This window comes from Taudactylus pleione, unplaced genomic scaffold, assembly GCF_031769625.1.
Source record: "Taudactylus pleione unplaced genomic scaffold, aTauple2 ptg000423l, whole genome shotgun sequence".
NCBI lineage: Eukaryota > Metazoa > Chordata > Amphibia > Anura > Myobatrachidae > Taudactylus > Taudactylus pleione.
Window position 1 is genome coordinate 2,361,484 of NW_028284825.1, and position 24,038 is coordinate 2,385,521.

The 24,038-nt window shown below is 42.6% G+C and overlaps 1 protein-coding gene across 2 annotated transcripts in view; it reads right to left on the minus strand.

The window, feature by feature from the left end:
- The window catches only part of NMNAT2 (nicotinamide nucleotide adenylyltransferase 2), a 69,732-nt gene that overhangs the window by 44,823 nt on the left and 871 nt on the right, over window positions 1–24,038 (minus strand). The window contains exon 2 of one of the 2 annotated variants that reach the window (XM_088447209.1): window positions 2,213–8,020. The exons of the other annotated variant lie outside the window; for it this stretch is intronic. Coding sequence (XP_088303335.1) covers window positions 6,559–7,980 — 1,422 coding nt within the window. The 5' untranslated portion in view covers window positions 7,981–8,020 and the 3' untranslated portion in view covers window positions 2,213–6,558. Of the gene's footprint in view, window positions 1–2,212; window positions 8,021–24,038 lie in introns of those variants that run through there. 2 annotated transcript variants of the gene reach the window in all.

Genomic DNA, 24,038 nt, shown 5'->3' on the forward strand with positions numbered 1-24,038 from the left:
TTACTTGTATGTACCTTTATCAAACACACCTTATATATCATACTTCCTGTTTTGTAATAAGTTATATCATGTGTTATCCTTTAAAGCAATTATCTAAAGCACTGAGATGAGTTTTAATTGGCCAGGTCATGCTGGAGCTTGTAGTTCTACAATAGCCAGAAAGCCTGCTTACCTCTGCAATACAATATTCTCAAGTATGAAGTGTATTATACGAAGACAATTATCCAATCCTATGCAGATAGAAATAGACCGATAGCCTCTGCTTGGCTTTGACTTGTAGTTCTATATCATATAGATTCACTGGCTGCCTACTTCATGATAGCATATTCTAAGTGAGGAAAATGTCAGTAATTCATTTATGGAGTAAAATAGGACAGTTCAATTTGAAATCAGAAGCTAACTGTTCCTCGACTATTAGGTTTTACATATAGAAGGCCCATCTATCCCACATTATGATATCAGTGACCATTTGTTTATTTTCATATTTCTGACAATCATTGTCAGCATTAGGCTGCATATAACCTCATCCTATTGGCAATACATCGGTATATACATTTAGGCCATACTTGCCAACTCTCCCTGACTATCAGGGAGACTCCTTGAAATAGCAGCAATCTCCCTGACTGCCTGAAAAGTCTAGGGGGCAAATTTATTAAAGTGAGAGTCTTTAGAAGTGAGTTTTAGAAGAGATGTTGCCCATAGCAACCAATCAGATTCTAGCTATTATCTTCTGGAAGGTGCTAGTTACATGTTAAGTAGAATCTGATTGGTTGCTATGGGCAACATCTCTTCTAAAACTCACTTCTAAAATCTCTCACTTTAGTAAATTTACCCCTAGCAATCTCCCCGATTGCAGCTTACCCCCAATATGAAGCTGTTATAAAAAACAAAACAAAACACAGATACATACATTCAAATGGGATAATTAGTATCATTCCCCTGCATTGGTAATACTACCTAAGGCTACATGACTTTTCTGAAAAGTGTCAGTGTGTTTTCATCAACAAGCAGATCTTACTAACTGATTGGGGCTCATTTACATTTGGATGTAAGTCAGTTTAGGACACGCCCCCCAAATGTAGCAGGACACACCCACTTTACCGCCGTGCTCATAGGTGCTGCTTTCACAATCTTGCAGAAATACTTTTTCAATAGTAGGCAATTATGATGTAGACAAACTTGCATTGATGCAATTAATAAACACTTACTAGATCTTTAAAGTTACAGTGATGCTTATAGAAAAAGTACAAAGACACAACAATATTATTATATTACATTTTATTACTTTATGATATTGTGTCGCATTCTAATGTGAAAGCACACAGGACTGCCCCTAAATGTTAATCTATATATCCACATTCTGCTACAGACACAGAACACCAGTGCTCTACAGCCCATATTGTCTGGAAAATGTACCATTAACTCTTTCTATATGAAAAGACACAGGAATAGTACAATGACGGTCATGTTGAAGTAACACACAATACTGTGTAATTGTTCTCTTATCCAGAAACCCATTAATCCAGAAAGCTATGAACAGCAAACAGGAATAAAAATTGTTCCTATTCAGCGACAATGTCAAATGCACAGACATGATCACCGAGTGGCTCTACCCACTGTCACTATAAGGACTGGAGCTCTGCTAACCAATGAGATGAGGAATACTGCGGGCAGTGTAGGGAAAGGGAAGGCTGCACCTTTAAATAAAATTCAGCATAATTTAGGCATTGTTCTCCAAATTATAGGGGAGGTATATATGAAAAACCCAAATCCCAAGCTGTCTGCATATGATAATACATACCAGTACACATATACACAAACAATACTTATCATATAGAACCATTTACAGTAAAACAATATTTGAAGCATTTAGCAAAACTGTCATTCAGAAAACTCTATTACAAATCACGAAAGATGTCAGCGATCTCTCCAGCCCTGCCATATAAAGCTGGCCATACACTATACAATTTTCTGTCAGATATCTGTGCAATCTGGCTGGTAGGAATGAAAACCTGGTAATGTATGGGAGCCAATGACAGTCGATCATATGGTTTTAAACACTGAAAAAAGGACAAACAAAATATTCAAATTGGTTACATGTGTGTGTTTTAACCAATTTGTCTAAACAACCATTTTTGCCTATTTTCCAGTGTTTGTGAGCAAATGGGCGATTGTCATTTGCTCCCATACATTACCAGGTTTTCATTCCCACCAGCCAGATATCTGACAGATAATTGTATAGTGGATGCCCAGCTTAATGAATGATTCCAATTAGCAGAAATAAAAATAAGTTATAAAATAAATTTTGTTTTATTTCTTTTTTTTATTATAGAGAATCACATTCTATTGTTACTTAAGAGAACATTTTCCACTAATGTCTTACAGCAGTCCTACCAACATTAATGGAGGAACTAACAGCATAAACTACATATTCGCTATTCATGGCTAAAATATACATGAAAATATCAGGTTTCCTAGATTTAAGCTGACACTAATACAGTGAGTATTGTTTTTCCAGTGATCAATGTTGGCTTCCTCTTGTATTATTACATCAATGCCTATATCTATTTTTTTGCTGACCTGTGCACGAAACACTGGCCCTGATTCAGAGCCGGACGCTCTGACAGAGCGCTCGCTCTGAATCAGGGCCGTCCTTCTGAATTTTTAGAGCGGCCTCGTGGCCGCTCATATAGCTGTGGGCGACCACCCACAGCTATAGCGAGCGGCCAGGAAGATGGTCGCGATGGTCAAGACCATCGTGACCATCGGGCTTGCGACGAGACCCTTGTGGTAGGGTCTCGTTGCCACAAGCCCTGGAGTGCTTTCGGCTCTATCAGAGCCGAAAGCACTCCCACTGACATCACTTGTGATGTCAGTGGGGCAGGCCCCAGACGGTAGGCGTTCCCATGGGAACGCCTCCGTCTGGCCAGCCACACCCCCGACACGCCCACCAAAGGGACATGCTGTCACTCACCAGCGACAGCATGCCCCCTTTGTAGCGAGACCCATAGCGACGGCTTGCCCGTCGCTATCCGAGTCTCGCACATGCGCACGATGGAACCGGCACCGTCGTGCGCATGTACACTGGGCCAACATCGACCCACTTGCGAGCGTTCAGCGCTCGCGAGCGGGTCTGAATTAGGCCCACTGTGTATACAAACTTACACACAATATCAGTGACATTGCAAATAGCCTTTCACACTAATCAATTTTGAGCCCCTCTCCACTCCCAGTCTTTTGGTTGCCAATACAGTGTTTCATCAAGATAGATCTATTTTCATAAGAACTAAATGAGTGATATTTTGGTTGGAAAATGGGACAGGGGGATTTGTGTCCTAAAATATTGCAGTCTTTCCAAAATGGCGTCAATTAGGAGCTATAATAAAGTCAAATGGGTGGTTGAACAGAGTAATGACAGTTGCGGATCTGGCAGGGGGTAGTGTAGTACGATTGCCCCACTGCTAAAAAACAAAACAAAACAGTAAGTAGCCAGTGACTGTATTGTTAAATAGGAGGTGCATTTAAAATGCAGCTTAGTAATTCATTGGTAGGCGAGACCCAATCACAAACCTGCTGCCGTCAACATCTGAATAAACAGAACCTAAGGCCATATGCTTGAACAATATTCGGAGAAGATCCCAGCTCCCTCCAGCCCCAGCGTAGAAATGCATTATGAGGGCCTTTGTGCTGTGAAGTGACAGATACTCAGGTAATTGTCCTTTCTCCTTCTGCTGTCAGTGGATCAAGCTGTGGAATCTTGGATGTAAGCTGTAACTGGAGGAGGGCGTCCTGCATTTGCCTTGGAGATTAGCCTTGGGGTTATACTGTGTTTTGTGGATTTGATCATGTGGGGCTGTAGACATGGTTAAACTTATATTGTGCTTGGTTTTTCTTTTGTTTATACATTACAAACCCAATGTACTGTGATAGATATTGTTGAAACAAACTCAATAACTACAATAACACGAGTGAGGTTTATATGCGCATATATTGTCTGCAGGGTCCCACGGACGGAGGAGGAGATGCAGAACAAAGTGTATATCCTACGTGGGGGATACAGCAAAGGATATCCATAGATACACAAATCAATGTATTTAACTATCTATCTTCCGAGCCCAATATAATTGGTAAACTGCTCCCCCTCCCCAAACAAAAAGTCTGAATCCACTTGTGGGGTGTAGAAGTGCTCGTCGCAGAGAGTTCCATATTCTTTAAAAGCTCCCTTGAGGCACCTTGAGCAGTTCCTTAGATCACACTATTCTAACATTGTCCCTGACTGCAGGTTACACAAACATAGAATTATAACATAGATGAACCTGTACTACTAGCAACTGTACTAATACTACTATTACCAAAAGAGCCATTGATATGTGGAGATATCTGATCTCTAACACATAATAAATAAAGTAGTAACTTATCATTCATATCACAGTATTCTCTATAGAGATCAGAATGTTATTTATATAAAATACGACATTATTTTTCTGAGCCATCAAGTTTAAGACTCAGCAATCCAATCCAGAATCGCTTCCCTTGGAAAGGATGCGAACGTTTCCCCTCTTTTTCCTTCATGTTAGATTTTTGCATTGATAATTTGTTTCTGCATGTATCTGGGTGACTGGTTATAAGTACCCTTAGAATGTAAGCTCCTATGAGCAGGGCCCTCTACCCTCTTGTGCTTCTCCTTACTCTACCTTCATCTACTTCTTACTCTCTACCAAGGCACCTAACACTTGGTTGCTTTGCATTGTTGCTTATCTGGGTGTTATGGTTGCGAATGTAGCAATGTATAGTATCCATGTCCTGTAATGTATTGTATTGTATTGTACTGTACTGTACGTCACTGTAAATAAATCTGTTTATGTACTTTGTAAGGTGCTGCGGAACACTTGTGGCGCCATATAAATAAACGATAATAATAATAATACTGTAGGGCAAGATCTATCAACTATGTGGTTGAGACAGTTATGATTATTTAAGAAAGATTTGGAAGAATCAGACAAAAATAAGGGAGTTTTATCAAAGCTTGCAGAGATAAAGTCCCAACTAATCAGCTTCTGTCATTTTTTAAACACAGCCTGTAATGAGTTAGGAGCTGATTGGTTGGTACTTAGGGCCTGATTCAGAGCCGCTCGCACGATGTGTATGCAAATTGCATAGGCAGTGCTATCGCACAGCAATGCATTAGCACACCCAGTATTTCTTAGAGAGCGATCACATAGAGTATGCAGACACCCACCAACCTGTTTTAAGACGACCACTTGTGCACATCATGTCCAGGAAGTGTATGCAACCATCGGTACATCGGATGCTATCACAATGCTTGAGGTTGACCATACCCTGCCGCAAGCACTGTGAGCTCTTCAGTGTAAAAACAAGCCAGGTGATGTGTACTATGATGCTGTCTTATTATTATGCATACCTCTAAAACGCCGTTGAGATGCTCAAGCATGCCTGCGTTTGACCTCCACTCTCCCGTTTTTAATGGCCAGCCCCTGTTACTACCTACAAACGGCTTCTCCTGTCACTCACTCTGCTGGGCTGTCTATGTGCAGCGAGCAGGTGCATTGTGAACGTTCGCTAAGGTATGCGCACTGCGATGCATACACATGCGCACAATGCATACACACTGCATACCATCGGCAGCAGCGAGCGTAGGCATCTTAGCGAGCGGGTCTGAATCAGGCCCTTAATCTCCAAACTTTGGTAAATCTCCCCCAAAATTTTAAATAATTAAAAATTATTTTCAGGACGATATATTGAAGGAATACAATGTTTTTTTTTTCCCTAGAGAAGGAATTACTTCAGACAGCATTTACACCCTAAATGTACATATATATTGTATTCTGACTGATGTACCTAATGCAACTAACAGATTCAACAGAATGGTTTGCTAGATGGACAGTACACCTTTGCTGTCAGGTCACAATAGGCTTGGTTTTCTTTTCATTCATTTTTAAGTTATTGATTGGATACATATTGTACTCATCTGTAAATCAGATATATTTGTGTGTGTGTCACATAACTACAGTTAATATAGTGCGAGTTTAGATCTATTATTAGAATATCCACAGTAACTTCTTCTCTGTATTCACTTGGGTTTATGATCTGCATGCACAGTTTGAATCCTTTAATTACCCAGGACTCTACTAGGCAACATTATTACCTCTATAGAGAATACCATGATTTGAGTGGTCTGGTACGAAATGTCATTAGTGACAAGGTCAACATTGAAAATGCCGACAGGTACAAAATGTCAGTGAAAATGTCAACGATCAAAATGTCGACACCAGAATGTTGATTAAATGTCAACATTGAAAATGCCGTCAGTGAAAATGTCAACACTGGGATATTGACAGGTACAAAAAGGTCAGCCATCAAATTGTCAACAGTTGATTAGTATGTTAGTATTTGTTGCTAATATCTGTAGTCTAATTGTAAAGCAGGTGGGTGGTAAACCTGGGGTGATACAATGGCTGCATGCTGCCATGGCAACCCAGAACCCTTATATTCTGTACCAGGTCCCTTCATAACGAGTTAGCTTATAAAACATGCTTGTTAAATGCAATGAAGAACAGAATTATAAGCGATGTTCTGTAAAAATGTTAGTACGTCAACAATGTCTTTCAGTGCTATACAAGTCTGTAAGGCTTGTTCTCTTGCTTGAATTTTTATTCTCTCGATTTTGGACATTGTGATTTGCTGCTCTTGGATGACTGAATTAATTAGGTTATACACTCCGAAATTCTCCTGCCCCAGGATATTATTCCAGCGTCTGTGCCATCCTTCAAGTTCATTTTGTATGCCAGGAATTCCAAGGTCATGATTATCACTCAACGACCACATAGTAGGTGGGTAAAGAGGAGGGGCTCTTGTTGGCTGGCTCTGCCTATTTTGACGAAGTCTTCCGGTGACAAAATATTCTTCAAAATAGGTAACGACCGGGGCTGCTTTTTCTGGTAGAACCTTTTTTACTTCTTCAAAAGCAGCGGGGATATCACCTGCTGGAAGAAATGCCAGGGCTTGCAGGAGCCTCAGTTTTAATGCAAATTCACTGTTTTCACCATATTCAGTTTCTAATCCAAAGGACTGAATACTGTTCCAAATATTTTTTCCAAAATGAAAGAGAGAACATTTATGGGTACTCTTTTCAAACTCCCCTTTTACAGCATTAATGGCGGCCATCTCAAAATCAGTCAGAATATACTGTGGCGCTAACTCAATATTATAGTCAGCTGCGTAATCTTGCAGATCCTGCAAAAATCTGGTGTAGCACTCTTCGCTCTTGCTGGAAAGCAGGCCATACACTAAAGGAACAAATGTTTGCGTTGCCACGTTCGTTCCAACCATAGCATGAATTGTACAGACATGTCTAAATAGCGTTGGACAACTTGTGAATGGCCCATCCATAATCCAATAAGGCGCTTGCTGGAGTTTGCGCAAATTATCTTCTGTTGAAAACAAAAGAATCCTTTCATGGCCAAACTTGTCGTCTCTTCCAAGGAACTTTACGCCATTTATTTCTCTTAAATTAACAGGCACATTGATTTCATGTAAGGTTGCAGGCGGTGCAGTCTTGACTTCTCTTCGGATCCTCTTGACAACTTGTCTTAATGCATCTCTGCTAGGCATATATATTGCACTTGTTGTAGGCATGGATGCTGTAACAGCCTGTATAATTTGAGCAGGAGACTCCGCCGTATTTTTGGCAAGATTTTTAATTAGCGCCCTTGCATCCGCTACATCACTTTTCTCCATTCTTGGTACATGGTTGTGCATTTTTTCTGAGCGTAATTTATGTTCTCCTCCAATAAACGTCGTACAAACGAAACCAAGACACTGTCCACTATTTCTTTCAGTACAATGCCAGTACCAGATATCTCCTCTTTGTTTGTTCTTGGAAAACAAATAGCCTTTTGAATAAAGTAACATATTTCCTTTGTGAGATGGGACTAGACGACAAACCTCTTCAGCCATCATGATAATCTTAAACGGAGGCAGCTCTAGGATTTGCGTGGCCCTAGGTGAAAAATTAAAAAGGGGCCCCATAAAACAATGTCACACTACAAAAAAAAAACTAATTTTGAGTTTTAGCACTAAAAAAAAAAATCACAGAACAGACAGATATTGGATAGATGGATTGATAGATAAGAAGTAGATAGACTGTGATAATTGGATAGATAGATAGATAGATAGATAGATAGATAGATAGATAGATAGATAGATAGATAGATAGATAGATAGATAGATAGATAGATATGAGATACATGGATATGATATGAGATAGATATAATATAGACAGATTTGAAATAGACAGATCTATATGTGTTCCACTTTCACAGTTCTAAGATTGTGTTATCAATTGTGTCCTAGAGGTGAATCGTCACCCCTCTAAGAACAAACAGGGAGAGACAGAATGGCATTGTAGCTCAACCAATAGCAATGTGACATTGCCTGGATGACCACACGCAATGGGCAGCAATTGGCTGTGCTGAGCTGCAGAACGTCTTCCGTCTACCTGTAATCTATTCTATGTCCCCATCTTAGAGGCGGACACCAGAGCAGCTCTCAAACTAATAATGTCCCTGTGCGGGTGGCTTCAGACTTTTTGACTGTTGACATTTCACCTGTTGACACTTTGACCAGTACAGGATTTCAGTACTAGGCATAGGCGTGCGCAAGGGACGTGTGCCTCTTTTTAAATTCAAGATGGCCTATATGAAAGCACTCTATCCGTGCAAAGCAGTTTCACATCAGCCATCTTGGATGCAATATGTGGCTGCCTCTTTCCCGGGAGTCGGCTAGGGTTACCACCTTTCTGGCATTACTACGGGATGACCAGAAATCAGGACATCTGTCCAGAGCAGGTAATCTCGGATGGGAAGTGTCCAGAAGTGTTCCTATCTGGTCCCATCCCGCTGACCGCTTCGACTGCTACCACTGAGCTGACTGTTTCTTCTCTGGCCACGTACACTGTCTGCAGTGAGTCTACTCTACTACTTCCTGGCTGCAGTCTCCATAGACATTACCTATGAATAATGGGCCTCTATTGCAGCCTATGGATCTCTTTCTGTATTCTGGTAACATCAGAGACAACCCCTTAATCCTATGAATGAGATACTGCATTATGCAGTGCACAAAGACTGGAACTGCATCCACAGGCAGCAACTACAGTAGGTAATTACAGTATTTTAGTTGAAATTAGTAAAGGGGTAGTCAAGTTATAGCATTTAGGGCATTTGCATGGGGAAAATATCAAACCAGAAAGTAGTGGCATATTTATGTGTGAATGATGCAGATAATAGGCTGTAGCACTGCTTATTCAGCAGTTAGCAAATGAGCCTTAATGCACTGATGCACGGTCAGGTGAGGCAGAGCCTCTCCTGTCATACTGCACTATACTCCAGAGTTTTGACTATAAAAATAAGACAAATCTAAAGAAAATATTATAAATATCTTCTTTGTATTATTCTAATAATTTTTATAGTCAAAACTCTGGTGTAAAAAGTGTATGGCAATGAGGCACTGCCTCCCCTGTCTACCTTTTTCACACATTCCTGATAAAAACGCACCAAATCTCCAGCACTATATACTGCTGCACCTTTGTATAATGCCCACATAAACCCTCGAGTGCATATATGTATCTGTAAATCTGGCTTTGATACTAGCCAGTGCCTCCCCAGCCATTTAGTTCACCGCACGCCTTAATGTGGGATCAATTTTAAAAGGAAGCATTGATGAAACACCAGTTAATAAATACAAGACAAGATAGCTAAAAGTGCTAGGGGATAAAATACACCATTGCTGTAAAAACAACGAGTCTTTCTACTTTACGTATTATTGTCTACAGGACACAGCCGATACTCTCATTGGATGGATGGATGCCCTGACACATTAGCAGAACTGTCACGTCTGCTGACACACTGTAAACGTTAGTAGGGAGCACTGACAATGGATTTTGCTGTAGTTTTATCTGAGGGTGGACTTATTATATTGTATTATTTCATGATCATCATTCTAAAGTCTTATGCTTAAATGCTTCAATTTATTTAGACAAATACAAATAGTGAAGTTGATGTTTATGTATGAATTTTTTTCAAAATTAAAGTTTTAATGGGGTAAAATATGGTTGTCTTTTGAATCCATCCCAGCAAGCATTGTCATATTTAGAAGGGATGTATTCAGCATCCCGACACTCAGGTTTCAGACGGTCAGAATACCGGCTCCGGAATCCCAATGGGCATCAGAATACAGCTCCAGAATCTTGAAGTTCGGAATCCTGACAGTAAGTATTAGGCTTAGGGGTTAGGTTTATGGTTAGGCACTAGGGTGAGGGTTAGGTTTAGGCTGCTGGAGGGGATGGTTAGGCTGGGGGAAGGGACGGTTAGGGTTAGCCTGTGGGAGGGATGAGTTAGGGTTAGAATACTCACCAACATGCGTTAGAATCTTGACCGTAGGGATAGAATTTCAATTACATTTAGGAGGTGGAAAATGTTGAACCACAATAATTAAATCATCATTTTAAATGTACAATCAGAAAATGTTTGCCTGTGAAAGTTAATTTGTGGAATTATTTGTTTGTTAATGTCTAATGTCTATCAGTTGTGTTATGACATTCTAGAGTGAGTCTAACATAGCCCTACTTGGTAGAAAGCAATCTTTTCTGGTTGTAGTAGTCCATAATAACTCAACTTAGCAATGATAAATGACAGGTTATCATTGCTATAAGAATTAAGATCAGCCAATCAGGAATATTGCTACAACTGAGAAAGTTGTGTCAAATGCAGCAGCAAAAATCATAAAGGTCTTTGATGAAACTGGCTCACATGAGAGACACCACAGGAAAAGCAGTCCAAGAATTACCCGAGCTGCACGGGATATTACAGTCACTGGCCTTAGAAGTTGGCTGAGATTAAAGAGGCCAAATAAATGCTTCATTGGGTTAACCGGCAGCCACATCTGACTTTTCTGAGGAGTCTGTGGGAATCAGGTCTTCTTGGTAGAATTGCTGCAAATACACCATTACTGAAGGAGACAAATAAGAAGAGGAGACTTTTGGGTCAAGTAATGCAGCCTGTGTACATCAGACCATTGGAAATCTGTACTTTTGTTTGATGAGTCCAAAATTGAGATGTTTGTTTCCACACACTATGTCTTCGTGGGCCGCACAGAAGGTGAGGTGTCTGGTTCCCACCATTACTTATGGGAAGGAGGTGCTGTGCTATGGGTGTACTTTGCTGGTGGTACTGTTGGTGATTTATTTAGAGTTGAAGGCACACTTAACAAACATGGCTGCCATAGCATTAAGCAAGCAACATGCCAACCGATCTGTCTTGTATTTAGCTGAGCTGTCATTCTCTTTCCAACAGGACAACAACCAAAATCAGGCTGTGTAAGAACTACTTGACAAAGAAGGAGAGCGATTGAGTGCTGCATCACATGATCTGGCCCCTGACCTAAACCCTATAGAGATGGCTTGGGATGAGTTGGCAAATCCTTGTTGCACTGCAGGTGGGGAAGATTTAAAATGTACAGAAATATTTAGGGGTCTATTTACTAAGCAGTGTTAGGAGAAGTGAAAAGTGATAAGGTACCAGCCAATCAGCTCCTAACTGCCATTTCACAGGCTGTGTTTGAAAAATGACAGTTGGGAGCTGATTGGCTGGCACCTTATCACTTTTCACTCTTCACTTCTCCTAACACTGCTTAGTAAATAGACCCGTTAGGCTTGAGAGGGGCATGTCCAAACTCAAATCTAAATTGCAGTGTAAAAATAAAGCTGTCCAGCAATTGTGGGCTGCATGCAAAAGCAGCCAGTATTTACCATGTATGCAAAAAAAAAGTATGTATTTGCCCCCTTTCTTTGAAACATGGTTTGTCAATGTGCAAAGATATATTTTTTCTTCTTTACTCGCAACTCAGAATCAGGTCCACTGTTTCTAGTCCCTGTGCACAATTCCATCTGAGTTATTTCATAGTTTTTACACCTTAACCAAAATTTAAAAATGTGGAAAGCATAATGTAACTATATTCTGTCTATAGAGGATCGCCTGCTATCACAAGTCGGGATGCCGACTCTTATGTTACCGGCGCCATAATACCGACGCCGGTCAGAATCCCGGCTCTGGCATCCCGACAGGGTTGGGGGGAGGGTTAGGTTTATGGGTTAGGCACTAGGGGGAGGGTTAGGTACTAAGGAGGGAGGGTTAGGTTTAGGGTGTGGGGAGGGGGAGGCTAGGTTCAGGCACATGGGGGGGTGGTTGGGGTTAGGCGCCAAAGAGGGAGGGTTATGGTAGGGAGAGGGGTTGGCATACCGACCGACAAGTGTCGGTATGTTAACCCTGTCGGGATCGCGGCGCCGAGATTCTGACCGCCAGGATCCCGACTGTCGGTATTTCATACAGATTCCCTACAAAGACCTAAATCAATTCTAATCATCTTTTAACACTTAAACTACTCGGACTGAGCTCTGAAGAGAGCGCCGATTACCAAAACTGCACTCCCGGAAACTATCACTTTGCTTCTGGGTTTGGACCCGGTGAGAGTACTGCGCATACACAGCCTCGGACTACACATGCATCAGTGGGAGCCAACAGAGAGGGATCTGGAGGAAATCACTCTGAAAAAAAAATGCGTAAGATTAGCCCATAGGCTACAGTGGGCTAACACCATCTAAATTTGACAGTTTAGCATCCCCCATGGGGACTGCTTTTGTGGTCAATAATGGGGAGACTGCGGCAGATATCAGAAATATCTGCTGAGGTCTACTTCTTACTTCGTGGGGAAGTCTGTTTTCGGGGGATCCCTGCAAAAGCTAAGTATCCTTAGAACGTAAGAAGGATTTCCTGCAAAATTACATGAATATGTCCCTATATATAGTGTAACATTTCCTACACCTATGGGAGATTGTTCAGTGACCCTCCTTAGGAACTTGACTAAGAATTGCTAGTTACAACAGCTAGTTACAACTTAGGTTAAAGAAACTTAAGAATTATGATAGCAAATAACAGGCAGTAACCTCATTTATTCCTTCCATATGGCTTAACTGATCTATTCACAAACTGGACCTGTGCAAATATGTCCAGCTGTAATACCTGTAAACTTTTCTTCCACCATTTCTGGAATGGAAACTCTGCCTATTGTCTATACACAGTGGATGCAGCCATTTCCATAGAATCAGTGACTTCACTGAGGAATTTGTAAGGAGATGCAGCCAAGAAGTAGACAGTGACCATGTTGACATCAGAATGTCAACAGTTGTGTCAACATAGCTGAAATGTCGACAGTGACAGAATGTAGACATATGAAAAGTTGACAGTCAAAATGTTGACATTTGCATTAGTTTTAGGTTACCATTGGGGTCTGAGTAACATTAATAAATCAGCGTCGACATTCTGAACATATCGACATGTTCAATGTCGACATACTGTCCATGTCAACATAATATACTAAACCCTTCATAAGTATCACTCACCTGTAGACAGCCACTTGGTGGCAGGATTAACATTGCTGCCTAACAAGTCACTGGGACTAGTGGCATCAGTAAGGGATGAAGTCCCTGCTAAACCTTGGTCTAATGTATAGATCGTATGCAATTGGCAAACGTTCCCATATAAAGCAGAGAAGGCAGTCACTAGAGGAAGCTAGCAAATGAATGGCCTGCTTCAGGAATATTATGCATACTGTTTATCCAGTTTATCTGTCAAGTGCTTTTCATGGATACAGAGGCCTATGCATCAGTCTAGAAGTGATCGCAGCTGCTCAGTAAGTACCTCCATTTGAATTGCTTATTGGTTCCTATCTATCTAAGCTGATCCTTTCACAGAAATATTCCCTGACTCTGCAGTATTAAATTTAGATGCACTTTGCTACAGGCTGACATTCAGTTCTCTTCTGCACGTCACATTACAGAACGAAAGGGCAAACAATTATACTAAAGGACACCAATGTGAGAAAACAGACATTTTGAATTTTGGGGGAAGAAGATTGGTGAGATGTTTAGTAATTCAGGAATCCCAGCAAGCAGCCTGGTGCCTTAAAGTGGATATTTAGGGCCCTCTTGGGAAGCAGTAATGTCAATCAACACACTGCTAAACAGGCAATAAACCATCCCCCAAAACATATACTGTATAGCTCTTTCAATTTCGACACGGAGGTCTTGCAATTTTAAATCATGTCCCAATTGCCTAATATTAAATTTAAGATGTCATCACTGGCCAAAATGTTAATGGTTGTTCCCTAGTAAAGCAAGTGGCTTTTGCTTGAAGAAATCTATTCTATTACAGAGGAATGGGTATGAAATACCTGTGGCTGTGGCTGAATAGCCGCCAATTCAAATCCTGATACCGGAAGCCCAATGAGTGAACATCCCGGCAAGAGCAGGTAAGTACGCTATTCCTCCTCTCTCCCCCCCTAACCCTAACCACCCTGGGTGATGCCCAACTCTAACCTCCCTTCCCGCACTCCAACCCTCCCGGGGGATGGGGGTGCCTAACCCTAACCTCCCCCTCGGTGGTGCCTAACCCCCCTCCCCGCAGCCTTACCCTAACCCTCCCCGTGGGGTTGCCTAACCCCAATTTCCCCCCGGGTCCCTAAACCTAACCACCCCATCCCTGGGTTAACGCTGATACTTACCCAGATCCTTAGTTTGGGATTCCAGCGGTCAGGATGCCGACGCCAGTATCCTGATCCCCTTCGGCATAGCGGTGTTGGCATTTTGCCGGGCGAAGATATGGTGATGGTGTGTTTTTATGAATACCAAGCATTTCACCATGTGTAAGGGTCATAACCTCTGGGAGTACTCTTTCCAGATAACACAAACCTTCGGAACTCGGAGAGAGCCACTTATACGCTTTTCTACCACATATAAAATATGCATCATTGGGGAGAACATAAGAAATAGTAAACCTCATTATCGTCACACACATTTCCCTAGCAAGTGTATATCAGCAGCCGGCATCCCGACCACCGGCATATTAACTACATCCCATTACGGAGATAGTAGATGACTCCCAGGTGTAGATTTTAGGTGTGATCCTTATTATCTTTGGTAACATGAATAATGTCCTGAGCCTGGCAAACATGTGACTAGTGTTATAGCCATTGCAGGACTCTGTCAGAAGAGTTCACGGCAGGGGTCTCCAGGAGAGTCCAGTGAAGACGGCAGCCAGGCAGTGCGAGGGCCTGGCACTACAATTGCGTCACTGTGGCCATGATAACGCAATTTAGCATGAAATGTATCTTCCAGCTGTCAGTGGGCAGCAGCGTCAGATTCCGGGAGTGCCATCTGAGATTTGGGAGTTTCCCGGACTTTATGCTCTGAGACATACTTGCCTACACTCCCAGAATGATCGGGAGGCTCCCGAATTTGTGCGGAGTCCCCCAGACGAGTAGGTGGTCCCCTGCATCCTGTCCACTTCCTAGCAAAGTGGGAAAGAGGGGGGGGAGAGAATACCGGCAATCGCAAATCCATTGGGAAAGGGCAGGATTAATAAGATGTGTTTCTATGAGAAACCCGTCATTTTGGCCATGTCCCCTCTCGGACCTGCGATTTGTGGTATTACACTGTGAAGGGGTGGGTGCCAAATTACGCAAAACGTCCGGCGCTGCCCCTTCCACCAGTTAAGCTGCATCTCTCCTCAAGGCTTCTCCCGAAGGAGCAAATGTAGAAGTAGGCAAGTGTGCATATCCTGCAAAGCCAACATAAGCCCAGATTGATTTAATTCACGGCTAATTGAATTCAGCCTTTGGGGTGGGGAAACCAAGTTTTCCATGTCTGGTTTCTCAGTGGAGTTGTCACAGCAATGGAAAGTATAGAGGAGACATTTTCCACAGAGCTATTTAAGTAAATAAAAAATGTCATTAATATTTAATGAGCCTTTAAGTCTTCAGAAGGAGAACATGCAGTTGATCATACATACAGGATAAGGTATTGATCACTATGTACAGCACTGCTTAACAGCCCATACATGCAGAATAGGAACACACAATCAGAATTATATGCAGCATCCAGAAAAAAAACGATGTTTGGAATTGTGTAGCTGGTCAGGATTGTGAGCTATGACCAATAAGCCACTAACCGCAGATAATACAAAATGATCAGAAGAGACAGCAACACAAACCCTACTGCTCCTCACAAAGAAAATAGTCTGATACTATATGCTGACCTCTGCTACCATTAACCTAAGGTCTTTGCATAGTTAATGTGTCCAATAGGATAATGCTCAACTTCCCGCTCATGGTCATATGACTAGGCTTGGTCTACATTAGGAAGAAAGCAAAGAGGGCTCCAGGATTTACATGATCTATGAATTCAAATATACCTACAGCTAAGAAATATAGGCTAAGGAACAACTGTATAGGAAAGTGATCAGAAAACCCAATACATTCAGAACTTTAGCCTAAATGATACTTTATAATACAAAGTGAAATAAATAACATGAATGCTTATAAAACATTAACCGAAGCTTAATTTTACATATACTTTGTCAGTAATAACATATTAATGAATAAAAGATTATGTGAGCAGGGTATCAATGGCTTTGTCACAGGACAATCTTTCCAACCTTTTCCAGACTGTGCCACACTTACATCCAACTAATAATAAGAGATTCAGTTATTAGGTTGAACATTTAGGGGTAAATTTACTAAGATGGGAGTTCTATTAAGAAGTGATGTTACCCAACCAGATTCCAGGTATTATCTTCTGGAAGGTGCTAGATAATACTGCTTTTACACCTAAATCCTGGGTCTGACCAGAGATTTGGAACACAGGGCCTGATTCAGAGCGCTCGCTCTGAATCAGTGTCCGCCTATTGAATTTTTAGAGCGGCCTCCTGGCTGCTCGCATAGCTGTGGGTGACCACCCACAGCTAGTGCGAGTGGCCAGGATGATGGTCGCGATGGTCAAGATCATCGCAACCATCGGACTTGCAACGAGACCCTTGTGGTAGGGTCTCGTTGCCGCAAGTCCCAGTGGACTTCTTGCTCTGTAAGAGCAAGAAGTCCACCCACTGACATCACTTGTGATGCCAGTGAGGCCGGCCCCAGACGGTAGGCGTTCCCATGGGAACGCCTCCATCTGGGCAGCCACGCCCCCGGCCCGCCCACCAAAGGGGGCGTACTGTCACTCAACATCGACAGCACGCCCCCTTTGTAGCGAGACCCGGAGCGACGGCTTGCCCATCGCTATCCGGGTCTCGCGCTTGCGCACTGGGACAACATCGACTCGCTTGCAAGTGGGTCTGAATCAGGCCCACAGTTCTAAAGCGGGTCAGAATCAGGACAGACCTTTTCTACTGCTGTGTCGATCCGGATTATTCCCGGATCGGCGCCGTTCACACTGCACGTGGGTGCAGTGGAACACACCTCTCGGCGCTTGAAGATGACATCATCTCCTAGCGCCGAGAAACCCGGAAGTCCCCATGCTGTTAACGGTACCCAGGTCGAATGACCCAGGGTTCCCGTTTACACTGCAGAGTTTCAGGGGTTGTTCCCATGTTAAACCCTGCAAGTTACCTGGGTTGGATTGCTGGGTCACTCGACCCGGGATCCAACCCTGGCCCCTTTCACACCTAGGAGCAACCCGGGTTAACCTTGCAATAACCCGGGTTTTAGCTCTGGTGTAACGGGTATAAAGTAGAATCTGATTGGTTGCTATGGGCAACATCACTTCTTAAATAGAACTCCCATCTTAGTAAATATACCCCTTAGTATATATTTGTTTGATGCACAGTTGTGTGTACTATAACTATGGGGATGCGGTGACATTACCGGCAGTCGGGATGCCAGCCATTGGAATCCCGACAGTAGAATCCCGACCCAGGACTAAAATTAGTCGTCGAAATCCCGACGCCTATCTTTAGCTCCACGCCGAAATCCCGCAAGCTGGCATCCCGAACGAAGGTAACCGGGGAATGGATATAGTTAGCCGCGGGGTGAGGGGGGCTAGAGTTAGGTTTAGCCACCTCCAGAGGTACTTAGGGTTAGGCACCCCCCCCAGGAGTGTTAGGGTTAGGCTACGGCGAGGGGGTAGGGTTAGGCACCCCCCTGGGAGGGTTAGGTTTAGGGTGCGGGGAGGGGGTGGGCGGTTAGATTTAGGCACCACCAAGGGAGCGTTAGAGTTAGGGGGGGTGGGGGGCAGGGTTATCCTACTTACCACCTCCCGTCAGTATCTTGAACCTTCAGGCTACCAGCATCGGTATGAGAACCATAACATTCATACCGATTCCATAACTATGTATTAAGCAATATAACATTGGCTACTCTGTGCCCCTGTTCACCTAGGAGAGTATGTCCTGCACACAGGGCTGTCAGTAAATGGTATGCTCTTTTGCAGACTGACTACCTCTGTATTTCGCACCTCTCCTGCTGTTATGTAGCATCCGGGAGAGAACGAGGCCTATTGAGTAAATGGGGTCACAGTAGAATCTGGGATATTTTGCCATATTACATAGAGCAGAAGGAACTATATAATAAGCAGATCAAAGCCAATGCTGAACCTTGTGTGGTTTGATTTGAGGGGCCTATTTATTATGCATATCACCCCAAAAATCATGCAGCTTACATATGATTTTAATGGCCCTGCTTACCAAAATGAGAAATATCTCCTGTGTCCAGCTAAGTAACGCAGAATACCGTGCTACCCTTTTTATTTTTGCTTTCAATAGGGACTGCAGCATTCTCTAATTTATCACGCTTCTATAAGCAAGCTTTTCGGAACCTGACCCTGCAGAGGGATATTTAAATCCCACCCCGGCAACCAATGCTTGCACGAGAGACCTAATAGGTAAGCCTCGTCCAAAGCCGTCAGTAAACTTTTTACTCTTTGGTGGGATGGGCTCTTATTGGAGCATACTATGCATATGGGCAATACTATGGGGCATCAAATTATCTGTGGCGCTACTATGAGGCATAATATTAATTGTTGGTAATACAGTTGGGGCATATAAGGACCTTGGTGCACTACTGATGAGCATACTATGGGCCCCATTTACCAATGAAACATAACCCCTTTACCACTCGCTAAAGGTGTTATGACCTCCTTTCAGTATCCAACAAACAGCTGTAAACTTAGATTACTGCTGTTTGTGACTGTACAATACTTCCACCATCAATAAATGGCAAGATTGATCTATGTCCCCACTGCTGGCAAAGGGGAACCAGCACAGCCATTCCAGTGCAGTTTTCTGGGCATTGCCAACTCCCCGCCGGATGAAAGAGTCATGAGCATGCGATAGGCTGCCAGCAGCAGAGCGGAGGACACAGCTGAAGAGTTGGACGTCGTAGGACCTCGGACAAGTAAAGTTAAATACCAATGGCATATTCATTGGTCCCACTGCAATGCTAATCGAAACATGCCGCTGGTATTAATACTCATTTTTAAATGGGGCCCTATGACCTGAGAGCACTATTGTGGTGGATATTATGACATTTGCGGCACATCACTACTGAGTTGCATATTTACTTCATTTCTTTTACAACAGTGCACATTTAATATATACTGTAATTCTACATATTTATGTTTCAGTTTGCAGTTTTTCAGCTTTCATTTTGTACAAGGTGGTGATTGAAAGTGGTGGTCATGGGGTAATGATTATGATGGAAGAAGATGATGGTGGTATGAGGGGATGTGAAGATGATGAAGGCATGAGGATGTTAATGCATTGGAATGATGGCCATAAGCACGTCGTCTGGGCAGCACTATGCATGTCCACTCGAGTGGAGCTCTGCTGACAGAGGAGTCTCTCTAGAAGCATTGGCCGACAGGAGAGGTCCTCTGTTCCTTTATGGGCCAGACCTCCGTTATTTTTTCCTTGCACATTTCTAATTAGCCGCTGTATGGGCTGGACCGCTGCCTGTACATCTCACTTCAGCAGCTTTAGCTAAGCTGAGTGCGTTTTCTACAGGTGGCTCCCATTCTAGATACATATATGGGGGTTTATTTACGAAGCTTCTGATCGTTTTTATGCCTGATATTTTTATATACAGCTAGTATAAGCATTGTCTTTTTAAATATTGTGAATAAATACGATCAGAAGCGCCGGATTTTAGAAACCGACGCTTTGTAAATAAACCATTAGGTCTTTGCACAACATTACGTTGGCTGCCGCTGTTGCACTGAACTGAAAAGCTTGAGCATGGATGCAAAATTACACACAATGTGGGTGGAACAGTCATTCTACTTATGATAGAGTCTGTAGCTTATGCTCTGCCAGAGAGCTGGCTGGTACTTTAGTCCCAAAGTAAACAAGACACTTACGGCGCCAGACTTCATGTAATGGGGATATAGAGATATATATATATATAAAAACAGAAAACCCAGCACTCACCATGTCCAAACACTCACAATGATGTCTAAATAAATAAATAAATAAATAAATAAATAATGGGGATTTGGTTCAAATTTGATGTGGGCTGCAGGCTTAAAATGAATTGATCAATCCATGAACCAAATCCCCATTATTTATTTAGACATCATTGTGAGTGTTTGGACATGGTGAGTGCTGGGTTTTCTGTTTTTATTTATTTAGGCAATGTGGTCACAGGCCACTTGCACCCCAGTCCTGGGAGTGGCGAGTGCAGGTCTGCACCCCAAATCTGGGACTGGCGAGTGCAGTGGGTTTCTGACTTTATATATATATATATATATCAATCACACAATAAAATCAGAAGTCCTGGCCCTCGTATTTAAAGCTATATATATCCTGTCCCCCATGTCAAGGATTTGGTTTTCCCCATTTAAAAATACTGTGTTTTTCCACCGTACATAAGCACAATACTTTAGATTGAGATGATCATGTTAGTAATCCTGTCCCTTACATGTGTTTTTTTAAATACATGTCAGCAATCCTAAATTTCTTATTGCCGTGAGAAGCAGCAATAAGGAATTAGAAGTATTGGGACTAATATCTATAATAAATATGTCCCTAGGACGGTCTCTATATACATTGGGCCACTAGTTTTCAAAAAGAGACCAGCCTCTATCTGTCACCTATATGGAAACTTTTATCCACATCATCACGTTTCCTCCACTTAATTCTATGTATCCTGGTGATGTTTAAGCCATATATACTGAGCTACCAATGACAATAATGCCCAAGGCCAAAGTACACCCAGATCAATACATAACTGTCTACACACAATAAAGGCATGGTCCAATGGAAGTGGCTGCACTGTTTCTAGGATGATTTATCATTAGCACATACATCATGTCGATTTTCGTTATTGATTACTGAAGAATATACCAACCATCTCTGACTTGTCTTGTATGAGTCCTGCAAAGCTTTGCTTTGTCCCAGCTACCCTTTAATACAGGCATGCTAATATTTGCATGACATTTTACTTTAGGAAATGTGTCTTTTCAGTAGTACTCTGTTGTTGCAGAAGCAGATCCATTTCAGGAACAATACCCCACCCCACCCCCCTCCCCATAGCTCACAGGTCATAGGCCATAAAAACAGCAATCTAATTAGGGTTTTCTGGAAAGCCCATAGACAGCAACAGAACTGCAGGGGTTTATCCTTGTTAAATCGCAACTACATTTTTCTATTATGTTTTTTAAGTTTCTGACGGTGGTTTTAATTCAGTGTTTTGGTGTTTGTCTTTGTTGTTGTATTACATGTGCCTGTATTTCATACAAGTATCCTCATTTATTTCCATTATATCCTATAGATTGTAAGCTTGTGAGCAGGGCCTTCCTACCTATATAACTGTCTGTTATTACCCAGTTTTGCTCTATTAATGCTTACAATTGTAAAGCGCAATGGAATATGCTGCGTTATATAAGTAACTGTTAATAAAATAAATAAATTATACAAATGGGACATGGCGGAGGTATGTAGCTCCCAAGAGGCAGGGATGGGAAAGGTAGAGTGTCATAGAAGGGCACAAATTTAGTTATACATATAAATATATATACACACACACACACACATTATTACAAATTACTTAAAATGTATTTACTTTTAATGGAACAATTAACTTTAAGATAGATGTCATTGTAGTAGATTGGGTGTCACAGGCAGGGGCGCCGGGAGGGGGGGGAAGCGGGTACAGATTACCCGGGCCCGGGCTTCCTGAGGGGCCCGGCGGGGGCCTGGGTCCGACACCCCCCCCCCCCACTCACAGCAGCCCAGCACACAGCGTGTGCTGAGCTGCAGTTGGAGACTGCTCATGGCTGCTGAGCAGCAGCCACAGCAGTCTCCTATGCGTGTGCAGGGGAGCGATCACACTGATCGCGCCCCCCCCCTGGCTTTGCGCCGGGCTGAGGGGGCTCAGAGCGCCCCCCTCCCCGGCGCACGGCGCCGCTTCGCGGCACTGCAAATCTTTTTATTTATTTTTTTTTGGCAAGGGGGCGTGGCCACACCTCCCGAGATTAGGCCACACACCCTATTACCGGGGCCCGCCTTGTCTCTTGGCGGCCCTGGTCACAGGTACCATCACCTAATGATAGTAGGGTTCGTAGCTGCTGCCGACACTTGGCAAGCGCTGCTGTCAATCACTATTCTACTTCTTTTGTCATTAGGGGGCCTATTTATCAAGCTTTTTTCATATAATCATGTAGAAACTGCAGTTTTTCCACAATTGTATGGTTTCCTGCTATGTTTTGATCACACAAATCTCCGGCAGATCGCTAATTAGCACTGCAGATTACAGTCTCCATTATTCTCAATGGGGACTATGATCTGAACTCTATATACCACACTATGAAAAGGGAAGCTTTTTGGGAGTTTGGCCAAGCAGGAAAAAGACCTTTCCGATCGGTCTCCTGCAGCGGAAACTGGCAGTGTGCGCATGTGCAGTGTCCACTTCCCCCGGGGAAGCTTTCACAAAATGCCGGGGATATAAATCGCAGAGAGAACCCAACTGCTGTCCCTGTGAGTTTCCCTTAGAACATAGCAGGGATATTTTATTAATAATTAAATTATCAGCCACAAAACAGATACTTAATAAGTCACAGCAGTAACTGACACCCTATTTCCCATCAGTTCTCCAGCTGAGACCTTCAAGGTTCTGTTTTATTCTGCCTTCCAAAGAGGAGTCCTTCAGTTATAAAGCATCATGTTTTATTATAAAATGGATCAATACGGTTCCGTCTGTATGGGGCATAATCAATTAGAAACAGTGTCCGGGGCTATTCAATTGCATCCCGCATCCTGTACTTACCGCGGATTTCTGCTCACACCCTCCTGAGCGAATGGAAACCCGCGGTAAGTAGATCTTTCTGCCCTGCCTGCTAACCCATTGCTTCGGCCGGCTACTTAACCTGGAATCTATGAGTTAGAGGGGTCTATTTGCTAATCTGAGTTAGGATATAAAGTGAACGGCGATAAGGTACCAGCCAATCAGCTCCTGTCATTTTTCAAACACAGCCTGTGACATGGCACTTAGGAGCTGATTGGCTGGTACCTTATGACCGTTCACATTATCTCCTAACACAGCTTAGTAAATAGACCCAAATGTGTGTTAGCCGTGTGTTTACTGCTGGAAGAAATGGCCTTATAATTGAATAGCTCCGGGTGTTAAATATCATGGCAAATTGAATATTTCTATATAACATATAAGGGCATAACTTTTAGAATGTAAGCTCTTACGAGCAGGGCCCTCTACCCTCTTGTGCTACTCCCTACTTTAGTTTCATCTACTTCTTACTCACCACTAAGGCACCTAACACTTGGTTGCTTATGCTCTGTTGCTTATCTGGGTGTTATGGTCTCTAATGTAGCAATATATATTATCCATGTCCTGGTCCTGTATTGTATTGTTCTGTAAGTCGCTTGTCTACAACTTGTTTATGTGCTATGGTAAGGTGCTGCGGAACACTTGTGGCGCCATATAAATAAATAATAATAAATACAGTGGAAGATATATAGACAACAACTGCATCGTTTCATTGCCAGCAAAAGTTACAAATCAACACATTGCATCCGGCTGCTTTTTGGTATTCATGCAACTAGTTTGTCAATGGCTGAATGTCATTTCAGCTCTGCAATTCAGGCAGATGGCATGCTATTATTACATGCAGAATCCACAAGACA